Raw genomic sequence first — 22,738 nt, 5'->3', positions numbered from 1 at the left:
AGCTGAGACAGCAGTTTCTGCCGTCAGGCTTTCTGGAGGAGGGGAGAAGTGTGCCCAGGATCTCCGCACCTATTTCTTTGAAAGCTAGAATCATTTCAAAATAGAGTGTCAGAGAAAAGTTGTAGGCTGTGACATTTGAAAACCTCAATGAAACAAAAACATTGATAGAAAATTATGAATGGACAGAACTGACTCAAGAAGAAGTCAAATTAAGAATCTTCCTAGTTCACGAGTAGTCTCAGTTGAAGGAAGTGTCTTTCTAGAGAAGGGTCACCTAAGGGACACAGAAGGAGTAGCAAATACAGCATCTTAGCTGTCTGCGGTTGTGTGAGGCAGCTTGGCCCCAAATGTGGTGCAGCAAGTCCCCTACATACAAAGGAGTTCTGTTCTGAGATCACGTTTGTAAGTCTAAAAAAATCAGGTATCCAACGAACATCATCGGCTATGTAGTCCTGTACTGTAATAGGTTTATAATACTTTTCACACAAATAATACATAAAAAAACAAACACAAAAAATGAAGGAAACATTTTACATCTTTTAGCTGTTGTTCAGTTGCTAAGTCATCTCTGACTCTTTGTGACCCCATGGACTGCAGCACAGAGTTTACTCAAACCTGTGTCCATTAAGTCAGTGATCCCATCCAACCATCTCATCCTCTGTCGTCCCCTTCTCCTCCTGCCTTCAATCTTTCCCAGCATCAGGGTCTTTTCCAGTGAGTCAGTTCTTCCCATCAGGTGGCCAAAGTATTGGAGCTTTAGCTTCAGCCTCAGTCCTTCCAATGAATATTCAGGGTTGATGTCCCTTAGGATGGACTGGTTGGATCTCTTTGCAGTCCAAGGGGCTCTCAAGAGTCTTCTCCAGCACCACAGCTCAAAAGCATCACTTCCTTCTTTCTAGGACAGCCCTCCACATGGTCGCCGCTCCCAGCAGAGGGAGCAAAGAGGGCAAGAGGATGGGAGCCGGGTCAGCTTCAGAAGACACCCCCACTGCCCCTCACTCAGCTGGAGGGGGTGAGCCACTCACTAGGGCAGCCCACGCGCTCTGGACAAAGGGGGCTGCACCTGGGCATGACCAGCAGGAGGCAGGGCCTGATGGGCCAGTTTATATGCTGCCTGTCACAACAGAGGGCAAAGAATCCGCCTGCAATGCAGGAGACCGGGGCTCAGTCCCTGGGTCGGGAAGATCCCCTGGAGAAGGGAATGGCCACCCACTCCAGCATTCTTGCCTGGAGCATCCCATGGACAGAGGAGCCTGGCGGGCTGCAGTCCGTGGGGTTGAAAAGAGCCGAACGTGACCGAGCGACTAACACTCTTACTGTCACAACGGCAGCTTGCCATGTCGTCACACTGAGTGTCATAATCAATTCCACAGACGCTGCAACCAGGAGGAGGGTGCCTGCTGGGGGCCGGTTATCAGCAGGGCGTCCGTGGATTGCTTGCTAGTGGCAAAGGAGAGATAAAACTTTATAGTGGAAATAGCTGCTGTCCCCTGTGAGACAAGCAGGCCCGTGCTTCCCGGGCAGGGGCGGCAAGGACCCCACGCCTCACCTGTGCAGGGTTCCCTCCAAGGCGGGTGACTTGCCATCTCACCAAGCCTTCAGTGATCACTTCCAGCTACAAGAAAAACAGGGGAGAGAGGCACACTTCAACTCGCACCGGGAGGACGTCTCCAGAACCTGGGACCTTCGGGCCACTGACCCGGGCTCCCAAAATGAGCTTGTGGCTCGGGGAGAAATGCTGAGGGTGGGAGGAAACTGCTGTAAAGCAGCAAAGACGGAAGAGGCACACCCAGGGCAGGGGCTCGACAGACTCCGGGCGCGAACAAACCAGAGCAAGAGCTAAAACGGAAGCGTGGTGGAAATGGACCGCGGCTTGCGTCCTCAGCGTGCTCAGGGAATCACTGCTAGGTTGGCCACGTGGTAGTGGGACTGCGGGTCTGCTGGGAAGAGCTTCCGGCTGGGAAGAGCTTCCGGCTGCGGAGAGCTTCCAGCTGCGGAGAGGAAGCTGAGCCGCTTGTCCATTCAGTTTCTGTCATGACGTGTGGGGTCAACTCTAAGACTCTCGCACACGCGCGTGTGTCTGTGCATCTGTCTCTATAAAGAGAGTGAAGAACGAGACATTTACTCTGGGGAACTGGCTCATGCCGCTGGGAGAGGGGCACGTCTGAGCTCCGTGAGCAGGTCGGCAGACAGGAACCCGGGCTGGCTCCCGGTGTTTCGCTCTTGAGGTTGAGATCCTTCTTCTGGGAAAACTCAGTCTTCACTCTGAAGGCCTTCGAATGATTGGGCTAGGTGCACCCACTCGACGAAGGTGATCTGCTTCACTCCAAATCTTCTGCTTGAGGTGTTCAATCAGACTTCGCTGGTGCTCCAGCGGTTAAGAAGCCACCCGCCAATGCAGGGGGCATGGGTTTGATCCCTGATCCAAGAGGATCCCACACGCCGTGGGCTAACCGAGCCCTCACTCTGTAGCACGGGCTCTGTCACGGGAGAAGTGCCGCATTGAGAAATCTGCACCCGCAGCTAGCGAGGAGCCCCACTCGCTGCAATAAGAGAAGAGCCACGCGCAGCAAGGAAGACTCGGTGCAAATGCACAGAAAAGGTGATCTCATCGAAAAATACCTTCACGGCAACATCTGACCAGCGTTTGACCAAATAGCTGGACACCAGGACCTGACCGAGCGGACACGTAGAAATAGCCTTCCCCGTGGATACACGTGGATTCAATATATCACTCTGTCTACTTCTTTTCTGTATTAAAGTTTTCATCAAAAGCTAAAAAACAAGGAACCTTTGTTCACAGAAGTCACTAAGAGGAAAGTGGAAGTCAGGTCGCAAATATGAGACAGTACTCACAATCCATGTAAGTCACAGGTGACTTCCACCCAGTAATGCAAGCTTCCCCACGCCTCGGAAGAAAGAAACGTAGGATCTGATTTTTAAGAATGGGCAAAAGACATAAACAGACATGTGGCAGAACAGGAAACAGAAATGGCCAAAAACCATGAAAACAGGAACAGGAAATTAACGTCTCCTGGATGCTCAGACGTTTGAAGGTTTGGGGCAAGAAAACGCGCGCTGCCGTGAGCACTGGAACTGCAGTGAGCAGCGGGAGGACGGATGGGCCGCGGCCGGGAGGGCGGCTTCTGCACCTCTGGGCGGGGCCTGCGTCGGGCGCCCACCTGAGAGCTGCGCCCCGCGGGGGGTGCGGGGTGGGAGTGAGCCTTAAAATCAGGTGGTGGCGTAAGGGCAGCCCTAGCTTCAGGAGTTCTTTAAGTCTTTATTGAAATTTTGTTACGATACAGCTTCTGTTCTGTGTTTTTTTATGTTTGGGTTTTGTGGCCCCAAAGCATGCGGGATCCTGGACCCCCAGCTAGGGACTGAACCCACATCCCCTGCGTTGGAGGGCAAGAGCTTAACCATTGGACCACCAGGGAAATCCTGCTGCAGGTGTTCTTAGTCGGCACAAACCTGCGCACGTGCCCACCCCCCTCCCGCCCCCGGCGTGTGGCTGCCCGGCCAGTGAACACCTGGCTTTGTTTTTGCATTTTTCGGTCTGTCCTAAGACGCAGAAAGCCAGAGACCGCACAACTGTGCCTTCACCTGCAGGGACAGCAGTGTGGCCAGCAGTGTGGCCCGGCGTCAGGACCACGCGGCGCCCCCCAGACCCCTGCCGACGAGATCTGGAGGCGGCATGGTAGGTCACTTCGGTGAAAACTGCGTGGCAGAGCGCAAGTGAATCCTGTGAAAACAGGTCCTCGCTGGGTCCAGGGGACAGAGATATGTGTCCCCCGTGCCTTGGTCCCCTGCGCACAGGAGGCGGAAGCCTTGTGTGGGCGTCTGCTTTGCTTTCACCTGCATCCGGGCGGCACGTCGGGCTGCTGACTTTGAGCGACATGCAGAGTTGGTGGAGGTGCCCCCGGGGTCACAGGACTTGGTCCTTGTGACCCAGGGCCCCCAGGGCCCCAGCGGCCGCGGTGGAAGCTGAGATGCAGAAGGTCAGGGCCAGTACTGTGTGGGCGCACAGCCACACCCTTTGCCGGGTCCTCACCTCCCTCGGGGACTCCTCACTCGGCTCCCCTCTGGGCCGGGGAAGAGGTGGGCCCCTGCATGTGGGGCAGCAGGGTGACCCGAGCTGCCCGTCCTGAAGGGGGTGTCATCCGTGCACTCGGTCCTGTGGCTGGGCCGGCCAGCAGCTCCCCATCGCCCAGTGAGGTTGGGGGCCTGGACTCTTGTAAGGTCCTTGGAGCGCGTGGCAGGCAGACAGTATCTTCTTCCCCAACCAGCCCCGTGCTGCCTGCTGGCCCCGTGAAAAGCGGAGGGCAGGGAGAGGAGCCCCCTGTGGGCCCGGCAGGACACCCCTGCGGCTGGATGTCCAGCTTGCCACAGTCGCGCATCCAGCCCTGCACCATGACGCCGTACCTCCAGGAGGCTCTCTGATGTGAGGCCCCATGTGGGTCAGGAGTCTCCAGAGAAACCGCGCCAGGGGGATGTGTGCGTGCGGTGCTCACTCAGCTGTGTCCGGCTCTTGGTGACCCCCTGGACTGTAGCCCACCAGGCGCCTCTGCCCGTGCGATTCTCCAGGCAAGAATGCTGGAGTGGGCCGCCATGTCCTCCTCCAGGGGGTCTTTCCCACCCAGGGATGGAACTCGCATCTTTGGCATCTCGTGCCTTGGCGGACGGGTTTCTTTACCACTGGCGCCACCTGGGAAGCCCACCAGTGGGATGTCTGTCTCTGTACCCATCCGTCCGTCTTCCATTCTCCATCCTTCCATCCGTACACCCCCCACCCACCTTCCTCTCTATAAGACATGCACTGCGAGGAAATCGCTTGCGTGGTTACGGGGCTGGGCATGACCTGCGTGGCCACACTGGTGGCCCAGGAGGGCCAGTTTGGTGACATCATCCAGCCTGAGTCTGGAGGCCTGAGCCCCAGTGACGCTGTAAACCCCAGTCTCAGGGCAGGAGGAGGTGCCAGGAGCTGCCCCAGCTCAGGGGGTGGGGCCGGGGGAGGGTGCCTTCTCCTCTCCCCCCTGGTGTTCCGTTCAGGCCTCGGGGGACCGGCTGGTGCCCCCCAACATGGGGGAGGCCGCCTACTTTCCTGTGTCCACAGTGCAACGCCAACCTCCCCAGGAAACACTACCCCCGCAGCCTCCCCAGAAGTCACAGCCCACCTGGCGGGTCATGCTGACACACTGGTGAACACGGCCCTCCCTACGTGGGAAGGGCAGCGATGGCTCCCACCGGCCTGGCCCTCGCCCTGCATTTGGATTGCCCCCCGCCCGCGCCTGTACTGCCTTTATTTACCGACTTAAAGCCGTGCTGCTGTGCTAGTTCCTCCTGGATCCCTGTTTCTGGGCAAGGACCTGACCTTACAGCCAGAGGAGCAAGGCAAGTGGAGGTGCCCTGGGCTCCCCGAGAGCCACCCCGTAGCCGGCTCCTCAAGGAGGAGACCCCATGGGACGACGGCCTAGCCTTGGCATCGTTTAGGACTGCGGCCGGGACAGTGGGGTGACATGGCCTTGTGTCCTGTAGGACACGCTAGTCAATGCCGCCCATCTCCCCCAAATCAGGACACATGGGGGTGGAGGCCGCGCGCATGGGGAGGGCCTGCTTCCTGTGATCACAGTGAATGGGTTGCTCACAAACATTCTGCCTCTCGCCCCTGTTGGTCCCTGCTCGCCTGGTTTTCAGTCCCAGCAAAGGGATGCTTTGAACAGAACAATGGTGACCTTGAGTTGGAAGGGGAGGGGTTCCTACCTGGCCCACCCGGGGCTCCTCTGCCAGCGGATTAAGGGGCCCCGAAGGAGGCCACAGTGATGGGATCAAGAGGAAATGGGGTCCTGCTCCTGAGGGAGGGTGGGATGAGGGGGTGATGAGGGTCCATGGCAGAGGTGACCACCGGGAGGAGGCCTTCCTTCCCAGAACCCTCCCCACTCCCCACGAAGAGCGGGCTCATCAGCAGGAGAAGCAGGTGCGCAGACCCTTCTCCTGCGCCCTCCGGAGTCTGATTCTCCGGAATCTGAACGTCGTCGTCACAGCCCTTCTCCTCCCTTCCTCTCTGGTTTTCGGCGCGCGCACCCCGCCGGGCGGCCAGGAAAGTCCCAGATAGGGCCCGCTGCCCCGCGTTCCGCCACTGCTGCTGCCTCCCTTCAGGTTTATTCTGTGAGTGGGAAGCACAGGACCGGGAGAAGCGCACGCACACCTGCCCAGGGGCCCTGCGCGGTTACCAACCGGACCCGCGGACCCGCGAGGGCCCTGCGCCGCGACCTTCGGCTGCTTCTGCCCCGGAGCCTCTGCTGGGGCGGTGTGCCGTGCGCGTGTGACTGCAGGCGGCGGGCGTTGGCCACTGTTCCCGATTGGCTGCGCCTCGCAGACGCTGCTCCTTACTGGGGAGGAGGGCGACTCTGCCAGTTTCTTTTGGGGCGGGCCGGGGCCGCACCCCCTGGTGGAAGCTCAACGGGCCGTCTTTCCTTCTCCTTTGGTGGCTATGACGGCCCCCCCAAGCTGGGCTGGGCCAGTCTGATGTCCCGCCCAGGACTCTGGGGCTTGAGCCGAGGATGCCGGTCATCAGGTGGTCAGATGGCAGGCACGGGGGCGGCAGCAGGCGGGATTTCTCAGACGCACCCCCGGGACCATGGCACGGCATCACTACACAAGTGACTTCTCCTTACAACAGGGAAGGCCCCTGGGGGCCCTCACCTCACCACCTTCAGATAGTCCTGCTTGGAGGGTCAGAGGGGAGCAGGAGTCCTCCTGCCTGCGACGTGAGGATGGGGGCCGTGTGAGGAGGGGAAGTGGTCTCCCAGCCGAGCAGCCCGCGGACGGCAGACACGGGTGGGGCCTCGCGCAGAACTGAACTGCCCCCAGTCCACCCGAGCCTGCAGTGGGTCCTCCCATCTCCCCAGAGCCTGGGGGTGGGGGGCCAGGGAGCCCTGCCAAGCCCACCCTCTACTCCCTCTGCCTGCACACTCACCCCCCAGCCTCTCCCCAGAGTCTGCAGTTGACCCCTGCTCCCCCAACCCCGTCTGCTTCAGTGGAGGTGCTGGTCTGGTCAAGCCTCCTCTCCCCCCACCCCCAACCACGTGGAGGGAAATAGCTCCTCCCCACCCACAAGGGTCACATGCGAGTGGAGACCGTAGCATCTCCGCTCCCGTGGACAGGCGGGTGGGTGTCCCGGAGCAGCAGAAGCTGACCCGAACGTCTGCTTGGACTCAGAAGGCCCCCAGGAGCGTCCGCTTTGGAAGGGTGAGGAGACGGGGATCCCTCCTGCATGCGTCTGTAGACTCTGGGCTCCTGGGGAGGGTAACCACGGGCCCTGAGGGGCAGAGGAACGGTGAGGACACGGGACGGGATTTGGACCCGGAGGGCGTGTAGGTGGCCAGAGCAGAGGGGCCGGGTCAGCAGTGGTGGAGCCCGCAGCGTGGATGGAGTGCAGGGGCTGTCCTGGGGGCCCCAGAAGCCCCATCTCCCCACGATGGTGAAGATGCCGCTGTGAGACCCGGTGTCTGCCTGGGCGGGGAGGGGGCGGAGCCTGCCTGGCAGAGTGCTTGATGCCCCCCTAAGCGCCTCCTCTAGGGTGTCGGCCTAGGTCCTCGGTCCAGGGGCCCCACAGCTGGGCAGAGGCGGGATCTTGGGAGCCGGAAGAGGTGGTGCTCTCTGCCCCCCACCCGCACCTGCAGGCCTGTAGGACCTTTCTGGGGAGGTGGCGGCGGGGGCGGGGGGCAGGCGGGCCTACCGTTGGCTCACGGAGTATCTGCCCGAGCGGATGGTGAACCAGATGAAGGAGCTAAGCAACATTGCGTACACCTGGGTGGGGGGCACAGCACTTGTCCCAGCAGCTCTGGGGGCTCACCTCCCCCCCCGAGGGGGAAGGGAGCAGGGAGGCCCCTTCATCCCCAGGCCTGCTCTTCCCTGCTCCCTGTGCAGGGCGAGCCCTGCAGGTCCCCTGGGGGCCGCGGGGGGTGGTGAGAGCTACCGTGAAGGCGAGGCCCAGGCCGATCAGGGCGGAGACGATGTTCCCGTGCACCCTCAGGAAGCTCTGGATCCCCCGCAGGCAGTCCTGGGCAGAGGGCAGCGTGTGGGCCCGGACCGCCCCTCCCTGCCCGGGCGTGGCGCCTCTGCAGGGGCCTGGGGCGGCAGCGGCCACCTTGGACCCAGGCTAGGGGTGCCGCCCATCCCAGGACAACCTCCCCGAGCTCCAGACAGGCATTGAAAACATGCAAAGACAGGCAGGATGGAGCCTGCCTCCGTGGACGGGGGGCCCCAGAGGTCCAGCGGGGCCTGCCTCTGGGTGGCCCCTGAGCAGCGGTGTTGGGCCATGTGTCTGTGCGCCCAGGGCAGGCTGAGTCCCAGGTACTCTGGGTCCCGGGTACCCCACTGCGGGTGGGACACAGAGGGGGTGCGGAAAGGGCACTGGCTGACAGGGAGGCGCTTTCTTGCTCCACCATGAACCTGCCCGGCCTCTCGAGGGCGTGGTGTCCACAGAGGCACCCTGTCTCCAGGGAAGAGGGAGGGGACCACCCCCGCTCTGAAACCACTCAGAGGCTGCATTCGGCTCTGGGGAAGGACTTGGCGCTTGGGGGCAGGCTGGGGCAGGGTGTGCGGTGGGGCAGGCAGGGTTGGGCTCTGAAGCCTCAGGAGAGGAGGCCGGCTTGGTGTCTGTCTGTCCATCTGAATCCCTTTGACAGGCTCTCATCCCCATCCCCGCGGCTGCACTTCCTCTTGGAAGGCCACCGGGGGTCCGCCCTCCCCCCACCTCCCCCGGGGGTGCCTCCCCACAAGGCCTTCACCGTCTCCCATGTCGCCTGCCGTCTCAGAAGGTGCAGGAAGCCGGCCTTCACCCCCACTTTGCAGGCAAGGACCTGGCCCCCCCCCCGGTGGTGTAAACAGGCCTCCCCCCATCCCTCCTCTGCCCTCGCCCCCCCAACCCCAGTGCCAGGGCCCAGGGTGCTGTGTTGGCTCCGTCAGGGCTGGGCCTCCAGCCATTTGCATCCCCCTGTCTGTTTCTTGGAGGGTGGCCAGGAGCCTCTTGCCAGAGATGGACTGAGTTTGTTCCTGACCGGTGGGGGAGGGGAGCTGGGGGATGGGGGGGAGGGGAGGCCACCGTCTTCGGGAAGAAGAGGGTCCTTGCCTCCGACACCCTTGTGGCCAGATTCAGGCCCAGGCTGACCTTCCAGGAAATGTCCTTCCGGCTTTGGGGACCCTGGCACAGGCAGAGCTGCCCACCGCGGTCTGCGGGCACTCGGCGCAGCTCAGCCTCCGGGTCTCCTACCTTCTCCTGACCTTCTAGAGGGTTCTGATGAAACGGTCTCAATCCCCCAAGCTGGGAGCTGAGCGAAGGAGTGAGCACCTGGCCTGGCGCGTTAAGTGACCCCAGCCCAGGCCAGCCACCCCCCTGGGAGGGTCTGGGGGGCCAGTGGGTGGGCGTGGCCCTGCTCTGGGGCTGAGCCCCCAGGGACGGTGGCGGGCCCGCCCCTCACCTGTCTGGCAGCCTCCTCCCCCTGACACAGGTCGGCTTCCGAGTCCCCCAGGAGCCCGAGGGGCGAGCTCTTGCCACAGCATCGGAACTGCAGGGGCGGAAGAGGGAAGCAGTTTGCTCTGAGAACCCCAGGGGCAGAGGGGAAACTGAGGCACGATGTCCGCCCCTGCCCCGCCCCCAGCCGCGACAGGGGCTCAGGACCAGGCGGCTGGCTCTGTATCGGGCACCCAGCTCCAGCAGCCTGGCCTGCGGGCACCGGGACCCGGCTGTGCCACCTCCATCTGGAAGCTCTCGTGTGGACGCGGACTCAGAAGCCGGGCCTCCCAGGGCGGATGGAAGGCAGGCGTGCTCTGCCCTGCGCCTCCCCCGCCGTGGCGTCGGTGACCCGGGACCCTCAGCTCCGCACCCGGCCAGCTGGCTCTGGGGGCCTGCTCCCCTGTGCCCCTTTTCTAGATGGCAGGCCACCCAGAGCTGTGCCAGAGGGGGCCTCCCCCATGCGCTCACCGTGTCCTGGATGGCCACCAGTTCCTGCCGCCCGCTTTGGGACGCGCTCCTCACCGCCCGCTCATAGGCCTGGTCGTAGGCGTCCAGCACGGCGTCCTCCACCTGTACAGAGGGCACCGGGAAGGCCGTGCTGGTGAAGCTCATGTCCCCGATGGACCCTCCGATGACCCCCCGACGACCCTCAGGTGCTGAATGGCGCTCAACCGGCCTCCTCCTCTTGCTCCCTCGGGGCCGGGCCTCCCAGGAGCAGGGCCTGCGTCCCCCGGGTGCTGGTTACGGGCTCCCATGCTCCAGCTGTGGGGACCCCCCCCGAGGAATGATTGCTGATGCCGCTTTCGCCCCTGGGGGTCCGCAGGGTAAAGCAGCTCCTGTCTTGCGGTGGGAGGAGAGCCTGGCCCAAGTGTCCACCTGCTTCTGTTGATCTGGAAATGGGCGGTGGGGAGGGAAAGCGAAGGGTGGGCCTGCGGGAGACGGCCAGAGCTCGGCTCAGGGATGCGCCAGGTCTTCCCCCAGAACCATCCGGTACGTTCCGGAAAGCCCAGGCACCTGGGGTCCAGGCAAGGTCTAAGTGCCCAGGGCTGGCCACGGGCACCCAGGACTGATGAGGCTCCTTGGAGATGACAGGGAAGAGTAGCAACGGGCCTGGCCAGCTCTGCCTTCACTCTGTACCCCAGTCCCCCAGACCTCCTTCCGTCTGCCCAGCTACACATCCCCTTCTGTGCCTCCTGAAGTGCCCTCACCTTGCCAAGTTACTTCTCCAGAGGCAAACTGGAATCTTGCCTTCTCCAGGGTGATTGTGCTGGGGTCACTGGTCTGGCACGGGCAAGGCCTCTGGGCTCCCCGGCCCTCCTTCCCCGCCGCAGAGACCCTGAGCCCAGCCTCCCTTGCCTTCCTGCCCCCGAGTCGTGTGCCCGCTGGGATAGGTGGGCGGGTGCTCGGGGGTACCCTGCTCTGGCCACTCACCCCGCCCTCCAGAAAGGAAGCGGCTTCCCCACTCCCAGCCTGGAGGACTTGGGGGCAGGCGGGTGGGGGCCGGTCTCGCCCACTGCTGCCCAAAGCCCTGGTGCCCCTGTAGGGACAGGCGGATCTGCACCCCCAGCATCGCGCTCAGAGCTCATCGCCCTCTTGCTGAGACCCAGATCTCAGAGCCTCCCAAATGCTCCGGCCGCTTTGTTCCCTCCCCAAGCGGGGGGTGGGCAGCGTCCTGGGCGGGGGGTCAGGCACCAGGCCGGCCACCCCTGCAGGAGGCCTGGCAAGGGGCCCTCTCCTGGGGGTGGAGACCGGCCGGGCTGTCCTGGTCTCTGTGGGAGGAGGTCCCGGGGAGGCTTGTGGGGGGAGTGGAGCCAGGCTGGGGTCAGGGGTGCAGGAGGCTGTGACGTGGGCCAGCCCCCTCCACCCCCCACTAGGGCCCAGGGAGACCCCGGCTCCTCTGAGGCGAGGTGCTGCTCCCAGGAACACTGGCTGGAGGGGCACGCCCACTGGGGCCGAGCTGTGGGGCTCTCCCCCCTCCTACCTCCCCACCCCCTCCCGATCTCAGAGACGGGGGAGGGGGGGAGGGCCACAAGTTCCTCCTTCGGGTGAAGAGGTGGATCCGACAAAGCCACAGCCCTGCCCGAGACCCCTGGCCTGGGAGTGGGGGCCAGGCTGACTCTCCAAGGCCTGGTGCCTGGGTGGCTGGTGCTCCATAGATGGCCCCCCAGCCCGGGCTCAGGGGTCCTGTTTGTCTCTAGGTGAGAAGGTGGGGGGGGGCTGGGAGGTCTCAGAGGCCCTTGGTCCCCGAGACTTGGGTGCTCCCTGCAGGGCGCCCTGATCTTCAAGCCCGATCTCCCAGGGATCCAGGGGATACCCCTCAGGACAGGGTTCCTAGGCTGCTGAATACAAACCAAGGGCCCGGGGCATCCCTGCCAGGCCAGCTCCCCACGAGGACCCCTCCTAACATTGCCACTGACCACCCCTCCCATAGTCTGCTAACCTGCCTGGCGGGGGAGGCCTGGGGGTGGGGGCAGTAGGAGCTGCAGATGGTCCGCAGACCAGCCCCCGGTGGCCCAGGGCCGGCTGTGGCCACTACTGGACCATGGGGGAGGGGAGTGGCCTCGGTGGGGGCACCCAGCCCGGGAGCTGGGGGACAGGCAGCCTTTCACCAGCTCGGGCACCGCCGTACTCAATCCGTGCCTGAATTATTAAGCGGGGCCTGGCAATTCATCGCCCGCAGGCCTGTCTGGGGACTGGGCAGAGCGGCTCTCAGGCGCCCTCAAGCTCTGTATTCACAGCACGACTGCCTAGTCCTGCTGAACGCCCGCCAAGCTTCAGGGCACCTACCAGGGCCTGACGCTGGGAGGGGGTCTGGGGGCCAGGAGAGGGGGCCGGGGGGTGGTCAGGGCCTGTGGGATGGCTCTGGGGCCACCGGAAGTCATGGCCATCCTCAGGGAGACGGGCCATCTGGACCCCTTGTTTCCGGATATCTCAGGGGGTCACTTGGGGAGTGCCAGGGGAGAAATGGGGGTGAACAGACCCCTTAGAGCAAAAAGCATGGCCCTTTGAGTGTCTGCGCCTGCCTCCAGGAGGACCCCATGGAAAGAGGGATCTGCTGGTCTGGGGTGGCCTTGATGCCAAGGCCCCCCCAGGTTCCCGGGATCGAGGGCACAGGACAGGCGGCTCCTCGGCCCCTGCCACCGGGGGCCCACGCCCTCATGAGTGTGGATGCGGAGGTCAGGCCTGGGCCCGGGGCTGCAGGCAGGTTCCACTCGCCCCTTCACCTGCGCTGGTTCATCCCTGTGCACAGGTCTTCATACTCCTTTGCGGACGGGGACGCGGAGGCCCAGGAAGGTGGGCCGATCGCCCAAGAGTGCCGGATGCAGGGCTGACCCCACCCAGGCCCCTTCGTGCCCACTCGTGTGGGAAGAAGCCCCAGCCCCAACTGGGGCCAGCCAGGGCCCCGAACACTGGACCCCGAAGGCCAGCTGCAGCACAGACCAGACCAGAACGATTTCTGTGCAGGGTGGTGGGGGCTGAGCAGGGAGGAAGCCCAGCTGGGTCCTGTCTGCTTCCACCCCTTCCCCTTCCCAGAGCGGGAGCCCCAGAAGGGTTTCGGCCTGTGGGCCCCGCCCCTGCAGAACCACCAGCCCTGGGCTTGGAGCTGTAAACACACAGGGCCAGAGTCAAGAGAGGGGGCTGCAGCTACCCCAGGGAGCTGCCCGGCCGGGCACCCTGGCAGCCGTCCTGGCAGGGACCACCCGCGTGGTGACCCTGACCTCGCCTGGCCTGGCAGCTCCTGGGTGGTGGGTCAGAAGCCTGGCTCGGCGCTTCCTGGTCTCCGAGAGCTGAGGCAACCTTTCCAGGCTCCAACCCCCACAAGAACCAGAGGGAATGTCCTTTTCCCCTCTGGTCAGGGGTGGGTGACCCCAGATGACACCAGCGTGGTGGTGAACAGTTTGGGGTGATCTTTGGGCAGCTACGGGAAAAGAGGCGTTGACTCAGGGCTAAGAGTCCTGACGGTGGCCCCCTCTTGCTCCGGCTCTGCCAGAGTGACCTGGCCCCCTCCACACCCCCACGGGCCCGAGTCCCTCCATCTGCGGACCAAGAGGATGGCACTGCTCTGGAAGGTCTGGGGATGGCAGCCTCAACTCCAAGGAGCGCAGCGGTGGCAGGGGGACAGGGGAACTGGGCCCGTGCTGCGGGTAAGGGAGGGCACGGCCAGAGCAGATAAAGGAAAAGGGTGAAAGTGTCAGTCACTCGGTCGTGTCTGACTCTTGTGACCTCACAGACTGCAGCCCACCAGGCTCCACTGTCCGTGGGATTCTCCAGGCAAGGATACTGGAGTGGCTTGCCATTTCCTTCTCCAGGGGATCTTCCCGACCCAGGGATCGAACCCGGGTCTCCCTCACTGCGGGCAGTGAGTCTCCCTCACTGCAGACAGACTCCTTACCCACTGAGTCACCAGGGAAGCCTCTGGGCTCTAGAGTGGGTGACCACGCACCTAAAAGCACACAGCACGACCTTGGCCTCCTGACCCGGCCGTCCTCGGCATATTGCATGAACGTCTTGGGGCGCCCATGCAACCAGGGGCCGGGGCCACTGGGATCCCTGAGACACGGTCAAAGATACGCCGCTTGTCACCTGCCTGCACGGGGTTTTGCCTGGACTTTCCAGGGCTTCCCTAGTGGCTCAGTCGATAAAGAATCTGTCTGCAATGCAGGAGACCTAGGTTCAATCCCCGGGTCAGGAAGACCCCCCACCTGGAGAAGGAAATGGCAACCTACTCCAGTATTCTTGCCTGGAAAACCCCGTGGCCAGAGAAGGCTGCCGGGCTACAGTCGCAAGAGTTGGACATGACTGAGCGACTAAACCGCACCCCTCCAGCAGTGTCCTCTGACAGGACTGGCCGTGGTCTGCCCGGGCTGGTCCTTATGCAGGGCAGGGAAACTGAAGCCCAAGGAGAGGAGAAAGGCGCGCTCGGGGTCTCAGAGAGTCTGGCTGGACAGGGCCTGTGGGGCTGGGCTCCCCAGGGACTGCTTTGGGGTCTGGCTTGGACTGGGCTCCCACAGGCGAAGCCTGGGCCCAAGTTCTGCTCAGCTGTGTCCGCTCCTGGGGGCTGGGGAGAGGCCTCTGCAGGCGCTGGCTGCTCAGTCAGGGAGCAGCGGTGGGGTGAGAAGCCCCTTTGGGAGGGGCACCCGGGGGCTGCCCTTCAGACTCACAGCTCAGCTGGGGAGCGAAGCTGAGCCTGTTGGGGCCACGGGCACAGGGCACGGGGGGCACTGGTGTTGGCCAGCCTCGCTCTGCCCTGGCTGGGATCGGCCACATGGACCAGCGGCGCCCCCTCCTCAGCCGACTGTGGACCCTCCCGGCCCCGCCAGTACTCGGCCTCTGCAAACAGAAGCCCATCCGGGGCTGCTTCCCCATCTCTCTGAACATCTTGGGCACCCACTTCCTCTCTCTGCCCACAGAAGTTCTGACCTTGACCCCCCTCAGCCCTGATCTGGGAGGACTCAGCTCCGCTGATGGACTTGACCAGTCCCGTTTCCCAGTCAGGCTTTCAGCTCTGTCTCAGGGCCTGGAGTTCAGGCAGAATTTCTGGAAGGCCAGGCTACCCCCGCCCCCTGTCACTTGGGAGCAGTCCCTCCCGAGCTGTGGTCCTGCCCTCCTCTCTGGGGTAGCGCCCACCCTAGACCCGGCCCGCAGGCTTCAAGCCCTGTTGTCCAGGGGCCAGCGTCCAACGTGACTGCATTATCAGAACTGGGGCCTCCCTCCCTGCCAGCCTCGAGCTGCCCCGGGGTCCCAGCAGCACCCAGAGAGCAGAGGAGTGTGTGGGCGGAGGAAGGAGAGGAGAATGGAGATCCCCCCAGAGGGACCCACGCCCACCGTCGCCACGGCCACCACCAACGTGAACGTCCCTGGCAACAGCCCCCAGTGACAACGGAAGGAGCAGGTCACCGGGCAGCCGGACTTCAGGCAGGTCAGGGCCCGCCCTGAAGGACCACTGGACACCTCATCCCCTGTCCCGCAGCCCCCGCTGCGAACGGGCCTCTCTCCCAACCAGGCCTGGCCCCCGTCAGGGGTGCAGCCCTCGAAGGTGCGTTTTCTGAAGCCGACCCCCCCAGTCAACCCTGCAGGCCTGGGAGGCTCCCCTCCCCTGACCCCCCAGGTGCCGTCTTCAGGCCCCTGGGTGGGAGGGGCTTAGTGAGAAGCGGGTGTGCCTGCCTCCTTCCTGCCCCAGGAGCCGCTGCTCTCAGCCCAGCAGAGGGCCAGCCCGCTGGCAGAGAGTGTCCCCAGCGTGGTCCCCACACCCGCCTGTCTCCCCCGGTGACCGCAGGAGAGAGGGAGCAGGGGCCCTCCCCTGAGTGACGGGGCTGCGCTCACCTGGGTGGGGCTGTGGACCCTCCAGAAGGCCACCTGCACCAGGGCGCAGAACACCAGGGCGAAGCTCAGGAAGGCCTGGGAGGGGACGGGAGAGGAGGCACCCTGAGTCCAGGCCCTGCCGTGGCCTAGCGGCTCCCCCTGCTGTGGGCAGACCTGTGACGGCGGCCACGCTGGCTCCCAGGCCTCTCTAGGCCCTTCTCGGGAGGCCCCCATGGCCGGCTTTGGCTTCCCAGGGCCCTAGGGAGGCAGGCGGTCAGACCCCAGGATGAGGGAGAACCCTGCCCTCTGCGCCTGTGGCCGGGAAAGGCACCAACCCCAGAAGGGCCAGGCAGGCCTTCCCTAAGCCTGAGATTCAGATTCAGAACAAGTGCCCCCTTTCAAGTGGTCTGGCCAGGAGGGGCCGCTCGGGGACGCTGGCTGCCCTTGGACGTGCTGTGCTTAGTCACTGAGTTGTGTCCGACTCAGTGACCCCATGGACTGGAGCCCGCTAGGCTCCTCTGTCCGTGGGATTCTCCAGGCAAGAATACTGGAGTGGGTTGCCATGCCCTCCTCCAGGCGATCTTCCTGACCTGGGGATCAAACCCGGGTCTCCTGCATTGCAGGTGGATTCTTTACCGACTGAGCCATCAGGGAATCGCTTGGATAAGAAGCGCCTTTTTCAGAAGGGACAGCTGGTTTTGTTTGGTTTTCTGAAACAGGCCTCCCGGAGGTTCAGGAGCTGGGGTTCTAGCCAAGAGCATGGCCCGGTGGCCACTCTGAGATGGGGTGACTTCCAGCAGAGGTGCTTCTCTTCCCACCGGCTTGCTCCCCAGGACCTAGCAGTCCCACCCACTTCCTTCTGGTGCCCGGGCCTCGGGCTCTGGTGGACCCTTTCTCTGAGGGGTTCTGAAGCTGATGAGTGTTTGTCCCCTCCCCCCAAAATACACACACCCGCAAAGCTCTTTTGTGGGTTGTTTCAGAGGCTCCCCCGGGCCGCCCTGGGGATGTCCCCCACCGTGGTCTGACTGGTCATTTTGTGCTGGGGATGCTCCCATTCAGGCCTCGGGCTGAGCCTCCTCCGGGAGCTCTGGATACTCAGTCTGCCTGAGCTCAGACCTGGCCCAGGGGTCTGGAGGCCGGTATCGCTCCCTCCCAGGAGCGGGACTGTCTGCCGCCTGGGGCCGGTTTGGCCAGGCTCTCCCAACCCAGGGGCCTTACTGGGGTGACACCAGAGAGTCCATGGCCAGCACGGGGTCTGTGGCCAGCATGGAAGGACACCCAGGTGCAGATGGACACACTGACAGCGCCGGGCTGGACGGGGATGAAGAAGACTGTTTTTTCCGTTCCACACTTGGTGTGGGGCAGGTGCGTCCAGCAGGCTCCAGGAGACAGGGGGCCAGCCCACCGGCTCCCAGACTCCATGCAGGGACAGGGACCGCCAGCTCCGCTCAGGGCGGGAGGCCCACCAGCTTTCACCCCACGTTTCCTCCTGCCTGCCCAGGGGTCCACCAGGCCTCAATCTCCAGATGGCTCTGGGACGCCTCTCCCTGCTCCCCCTCCTCCCGCCCCCTCTCCCTCCTCCCTCTCCTCCTCCTCCCGCCCCCAGGCTGGCCAAGGGCCTTTTCCCCATCTGGAAGCCATTGCCCAGCGCTGCCTCCCAGGCTGGAGGCCCGGAGCCAGCTCGAGGGACTAGCATTTTCCAGGAACGGTTCCATTCCCCGGGAGAGGGAGCACGGCGGGCCCTGGGTGGCACACGGGCCGGGCTCCCGGGCCGCCCGTGCGCTGAGGCTCTGGGTGCGGTGGGCCCCGTGCCTGGCGCCCTCTCTCCTGATTCTGAACAGCAACATAGATAAATCCAGATGGCTTCCTGGGCGCAGCCGCTCCCTTCCCGCGGGCGAGGCGGGCTGGGGCGGGGCGGGAGGGCAGCAGCGCCCTCTCCCAGCCCCGGGTGCACGCGCCCCCCGCTCCCCGGGCGCGCACGGGGTGGGGTCCCGGCCCCCCGCTCCCCGGCCCCCGGGGCAGTGCTGGGGCCCGCGGGAGGCTGGGCTGCAGCAGGCGGCCAGCCGCGGGGCCCAGGCCGCGCCCGGGCGCGGAAGCAGAGCCGAGGCCGCGGTGCCCCGGGTCCCCGCCCGGCGCAGGGCGCAGCGCGCGGAGGTCGGGGCGGCGCTGGCGGCCGCGGGCGCCTCGGGCACAGGCAGCTTCAGCCGCGGCTCCGCGCCCAGCGCCATGGCGCCCCCTGGCGGCGCTCGGGAGGCTGTCCCCGCCGGGACCTCCGGGTCTGGGTCCGCAGCCTCGACCTCCGGCCGTGAGGCAGCCTCCCCTGGGGGGACAGTCCGCTTGCCGGGCCGGATGCCCCTGGGGCCTCCCTCCCTCCCCTGCCCAGCCGGACCACACCGGCCAGGCTGGTAGCACTGCCCACGCTCCTGTGGGGTCCTGGTTGGGACCCAGCTGCCAGACGGGCCTCTAGCACACCAGGGCCCCAGGCCCGGCTCTGGGAGGTGACTCTGCCCCTGGCCTTGGGGTGCCGCTCAGTCGTGTCCGACTCTCTGCGACCCCATGGACTGCCGCGCACCAGGCTCCTCTGCCCATGGGATTTTGCAGGCAAAGATACTGGAGCGGGTTGCCGTTTCCTCCTCCAGGGATCTTCCCAACCCAGGGATCAAACCTGGGTCTCCTGCACTGCAGGCAGATTCTTTACTGCTGAGCCACCTGGCCTTGGAGATGTCTTTAACCCAGGAGTCATTCAACTTGTTTGCTGACACTGCTGGCTGAGAACTGTGGGGACCCAGAAGGCTGCCAGGGAGCCCAGGGTTGTCAGCCTCAGAGTCCACCTGGGGCAACACGGCCCCCAGCAGGAGACCCCGGGGGGGCCGCCCCATGAACCGCTCCCAGGGTAGGGGTGGGGTCTGCAGGCACAGAGGGCTGGAAGCAGGAAAGTGGGTACCGCAGGGACCCGTGGAGTCCCAGGAAGGCTAGACTTGGTATCTCAGGGAGACTGAGAGGGATTGCAGGTGCAGCTGGCAGCACGGGGTGCCAGCCAGGGGCTAAGGCCCTGGTTCAGGTGAGAGAGGGGGGCGTGAGCCCACAGTGGGCACCACAGTCCTTGGGGAGGTGGGCCGGCAGGTGCCGCAGGACAGGCCACTTGGAGGAGCAGGTGTGGGGGCAGCAGGGCCCCTGCAAGGGGCAGGATCGGGGCGGGGAGGGAGCCCTACCACTGGCGGCTGCCACGGAGGGCGTGCCGCTTGGGAGGAGCCCGGGGTCTAGGGGCCGTGGCCAGTCCTGACCTATGGGGGACCGATCGGGCCTGGCCTCGTCCTAAAGGGTGGAATTCATCCAAACTGTGTTCCTAGAGCCTCCAGTGTCACAGAACCAGACCGTCCCAGGCCTCTGACCAGCACCCAAGGCCGGGAGGGCCGACGCTGCCTTTCAAAGCCCCTGTGGATGATGGGGGTGTGAATGCCCATCACACCACCTGGGGAAGGGTGCCCAGGTGGAGGGGTCCTGGCTGTCCTGGGTTAAAGGGTCCCGACTTTCCTGGATGGAGGGGGTCCCAGCTGTCCCTGGCTGAGGGGTCCTGACTCCTGGGCTGGGGGGGTCCTGACCCCCTGGTTGAGGGGTCCTGACTCCCGGGTGCGGGGGTTTCTGACTCCCGGGTGGAGGGGTCTTGGCTGTCCCACACCCCTTGGACTTCGCTTTCCTTAGGGACACAGGGGCGAGGTGGGCTCCCTCGGCCCCCAGCTCGGAGCACTCACCGCAGCCATGAGGCCCCTGGCCCCTCTCACAGTGGCTGCGGCGCTCAGCACGGCCCCCAGGGTCAGGAGTGCAGCCAGGGCGATTCCAGCGGAGAAGGCTGGGGGCAGAGAGGGGGCGTCAGGGTGCCCGGGCAGTGATCCTGGGTGCGCAAGAGTGGACTCAGGGCTGCTGGGCTCCCAGGGGCCCTGAAGGGGCCTCGTCTCCTCATCAGGGATGTGCCCCCCCTTGCACTGCCCCTCCCGCCCGCCCCTCTCGCCTCCCCCAGGGGCCATCAGAAGCCCTTCCCTGCCCCCAGGCCCCACTGACAGGCTGGTAATCTTATCAGTCCAGGCCCAGCCCCAGGCTTCCTGCTCCTGGGGCTCTGGGGTTTGGGGTTCGAGATAAAAACAGGAGGCCTGGGGCTAGGACCATGGTAACCCCGCAAGCCTCGGTTTTTACCATATCTGCCCTCCTCAGCCTCTGGTGGTCTCTCCTGAGGCCAAGACCCCAAGGGGTGGGGTTGAGGGGAAAGGATGCCATCTCAGTGAGCTGCTCAAGGCCTCATCATGGGTGAGCACCCTTTCCTGGATGTGGAGGACGGGGCCTGGATACTCCCCGACATACCCATGCTGCCCCAGGGGCCCAGGCAAGATCCAGGCAGACCCAGGCTCTGCCCAGGGGAGCTGGGACCTCAGGGAGGCCCCTCCTGCCTCTGACCCCGCTGCCTGCCCCAGCCCAGCTTCGCTCAGCAGTCCTCACCCCAGCCCAGGGCTCCTCCCCAGCCGCCTTTGCTCCTGAAGCCCCCTCCCCAGCAGTGGCTGCCCATAGCATCACTCACCCCAGTATTGCAAGGCCTCGTAGGTGGTCCTGTCTGCTGATACGGGGCTGATGACAGCAAAGTGGGGCCCAAAGTAGCTGAGCGTGGCCGTGGCGGCCATGGCGGAACCCAGGAGCTGCGAGTAGGTATGTCCAGCTGGTGGGCGCGGGGCTGGGCACCGACCCCCACCAGCTGTCTCCAGCATCCTGGTCTCACAAGACAGGGTCAGCCGCAGGGCTTCCAGGTGTTCCGGGGGTGGCCTTGGGGGGGTCTTCGCTGCAGACACCTACCCCCACACCCTCACACACAGACACTCCATCACAGACAGACACCCCACCACACACAGACCCCATCATACACACAGACACCCCATCACAGGCACCCATCACACACAGACACCCCATCACACACAGACACCCCATCCCACACGCATAGACACCCTATCACAGACACCCCGTCACACACAGACCCCATCACACACACAGAGATACCCCACCACACACAGACACCCATCACACACAGACACCCCATCACAGACTCCCTGTCACACACAGGCACCCATCACACACACACACAGACACACTCAGACACCCATCACACACACAGACACACACAGACACCCATCACACACACAGACACCCCATCACAGACTCCTCGTCACACACAGGCACCCCATCACACACACACACACACTCAGACACCCATCACACACACAGACACCTCATCACACACACAGACACCCCATCACAGACTCCCCATCACACACAGACACCCATCACACACACAGACACACACAGACACCCCATCACACACACACATACTCTCCCGTTCACACTGCCCCCGCCATCACACACACTCACTGCCCAGCGCATCCAAGGGCCCAGAACCTCCGCTGGTTCCGTTGTGGACCCCCCAGCCCTCCCAGCTCCCTGCTCCTGTGAGAGCGCCTCCAAGGGCACCACCCCTCCAGCCCCCACCCCGCTCCCCGGGGGACCCCTCTCTGACCGCAGCTCACCAGCACCCAAGGCCCTCAGGCCCTCAGCAGGCCCCTTGCTGCCTGGCAGGAGGATGGACACTGCTCACGGGCACCCTTTCGCTGCCGAGACTTTGCGCCCAGGACCAGGTGCATGTCCACGGGGCAGGAAGGCGGGTGCATGTGTTAGGGGAGGACCCACAGTTCTGGAGACCCAGGGGCACGGCGCACCCCACCCCCGCCGCCTCCTGCCCAGCCGGCCTGTTACCAGAACAAAGAGGCTTGTGGCCAGCATCTGGCATCTGGCCACCCTGACTCGACTGCAAGGCTCCATGGAGGCTCCTCTGCTCTCCTCTGCCCTCCGCTCCCCTCCCTTCCCACTGTGGTTTTGGTTTCCAGCTGGGTGGGGACCTCAGACCGCAGTTGCCTGCCGAGGAGCTGGGTTAGGTCGATCACCCGTCTGCCTGTTTGTCAGCATACCCAGGAACTGAGGCTCTGGGTGCCCCAGAAAAAGGGCAGGGAGGAAGGGGAGGGGGGCAAGGCCAGCTTCCGCCCCCCTGCCGCCCCTCCCCTGGCCCAAGCCCCCAGGACACGAGCAGAGAAATGAGGCCTCCCTGAAGGGTGCGCCCTTGCTCCTGGCAGGGCCGTGGAGGACCCTGGGAGGAAGTGGGCGGGTGAGAGGCCGCCTGGGTGAGGGTGAGCTTCCCGTCCTGGGAGTGTGCAAGCAGAGGCTGGACCCCCGGTGAGTCCTGCCTGGGGCTGCTGTCCTTGCAGGACTTTGGGAGAGAGGCCGCATATGAACTTCTGTATCGAAACACTGTCTTACGAAACACCTTTCGAAATGTTCTGTGACATCAAAATTTTCCAAAAAGCCGCTAGATTTTCGATGCTTCAGCAGCACAGATGAGTAATTCAGAGCGGGGTGTGCAGGGGGAGGGGGCTGGGCCCCTCTCTGCACCTACGCTGAGGCTCTGTCGGAACACGAGTCCATGGTTAAACCTCCTGACAGGAACCTGGGGCTGCGCTCACGGGCGGCTGGACCCAGCGCGGTCTGGGGGCACACGTGGTGAGCCGCTGGTCTGGGTCCCCGCAGGGCTGGCCGCAGCGGGCTGCCTGGGCACAGCTCCCCGCTCGCGCTGGAGTCACCCCTCTTCCATGTCTCATCATCCGGGTCCTCAGGGCACTCGGGGGCCTCAGCTGGGGAGCACAGGTGCCCCAAACAGCTGTCACTGTGTCTGCGGTGACGCCTTGGCCTTCCAGAAGCCAGCAGAGTGCCGCCTGTGCTAGCCGGCAGCCCTGCCACCTCCCTCCTGACCCTGTGCAGAGCAGGGGCAGCCAGGACCACTCATCCACCCCAGTGCCCCCAGCTGCCCCTTGGCACCAGGAATCCTGCCCT

General features: G+C 64.3%; 1 protein-coding gene across 14 annotated transcripts; it reads right to left on the bottom strand.

Moving 5' to 3' along the window:
- Positions 1–443: 443 nt before the first annotated feature.
- Positions 444–21,998, bottom strand: TSPAN32 (tetraspanin 32). 14 transcript variants are annotated; one of them, XM_088832148.1, is made up of 13 exons: positions 21,611–21,988; positions 20,391–20,505; positions 19,573–19,670; positions 15,842–15,916; positions 9,986–10,087; positions 9,483–9,569; positions 7,979–8,062; positions 7,739–7,809; positions 7,138–7,318; positions 1,829–6,760; positions 1,550–1,615; positions 1,228–1,440; positions 444–1,142 (listed from the first exon to the last, which is right to left on the bottom strand). In XM_088832148.1, the coding sequence occupies exons 1-10, from the start codon at positions 21,674–21,676 to the stop codon at positions 6,713–6,715; spliced, it is 927 nt and encodes a 308-aa protein (XP_088688274.1). In that variant the 5' UTR covers positions 21,677–21,988; the 3' UTR covers positions 444–1,142; positions 1,228–1,440; positions 1,550–1,615; positions 1,829–6,712. The 14 variants fall into 14 exon arrangements, with proteins under 14 accessions (XP_088688274.1, XP_088688273.1, XP_088688275.1 ...); XM_088832147.1 differs by having other exon boundaries at positions 444–1,440; positions 1,829–2,775; positions 2,857–6,760; XM_088832149.1 differs by having other exon boundaries at positions 444–1,440; positions 1,829–4,705; positions 5,761–6,760.
- Positions 21,999–22,738: the final 740 nt, after the last annotated feature.

The sequence above is a fragment of the Moschus berezovskii genome, chromosome 25, assembly GCF_049115385.1.
Source record: "Moschus berezovskii isolate FMDL1 chromosome 25, NW_MosBer_1.0, whole genome shotgun sequence".
In the NCBI taxonomy this organism is placed as follows: Eukaryota; Metazoa; Chordata; class Mammalia; order Artiodactyla; family Moschidae; genus Moschus; species Moschus berezovskii.
Note: the sequence above shows the minus strand (reverse complement) of the source record. Positions and strands in the feature narration are given on the sequence as shown.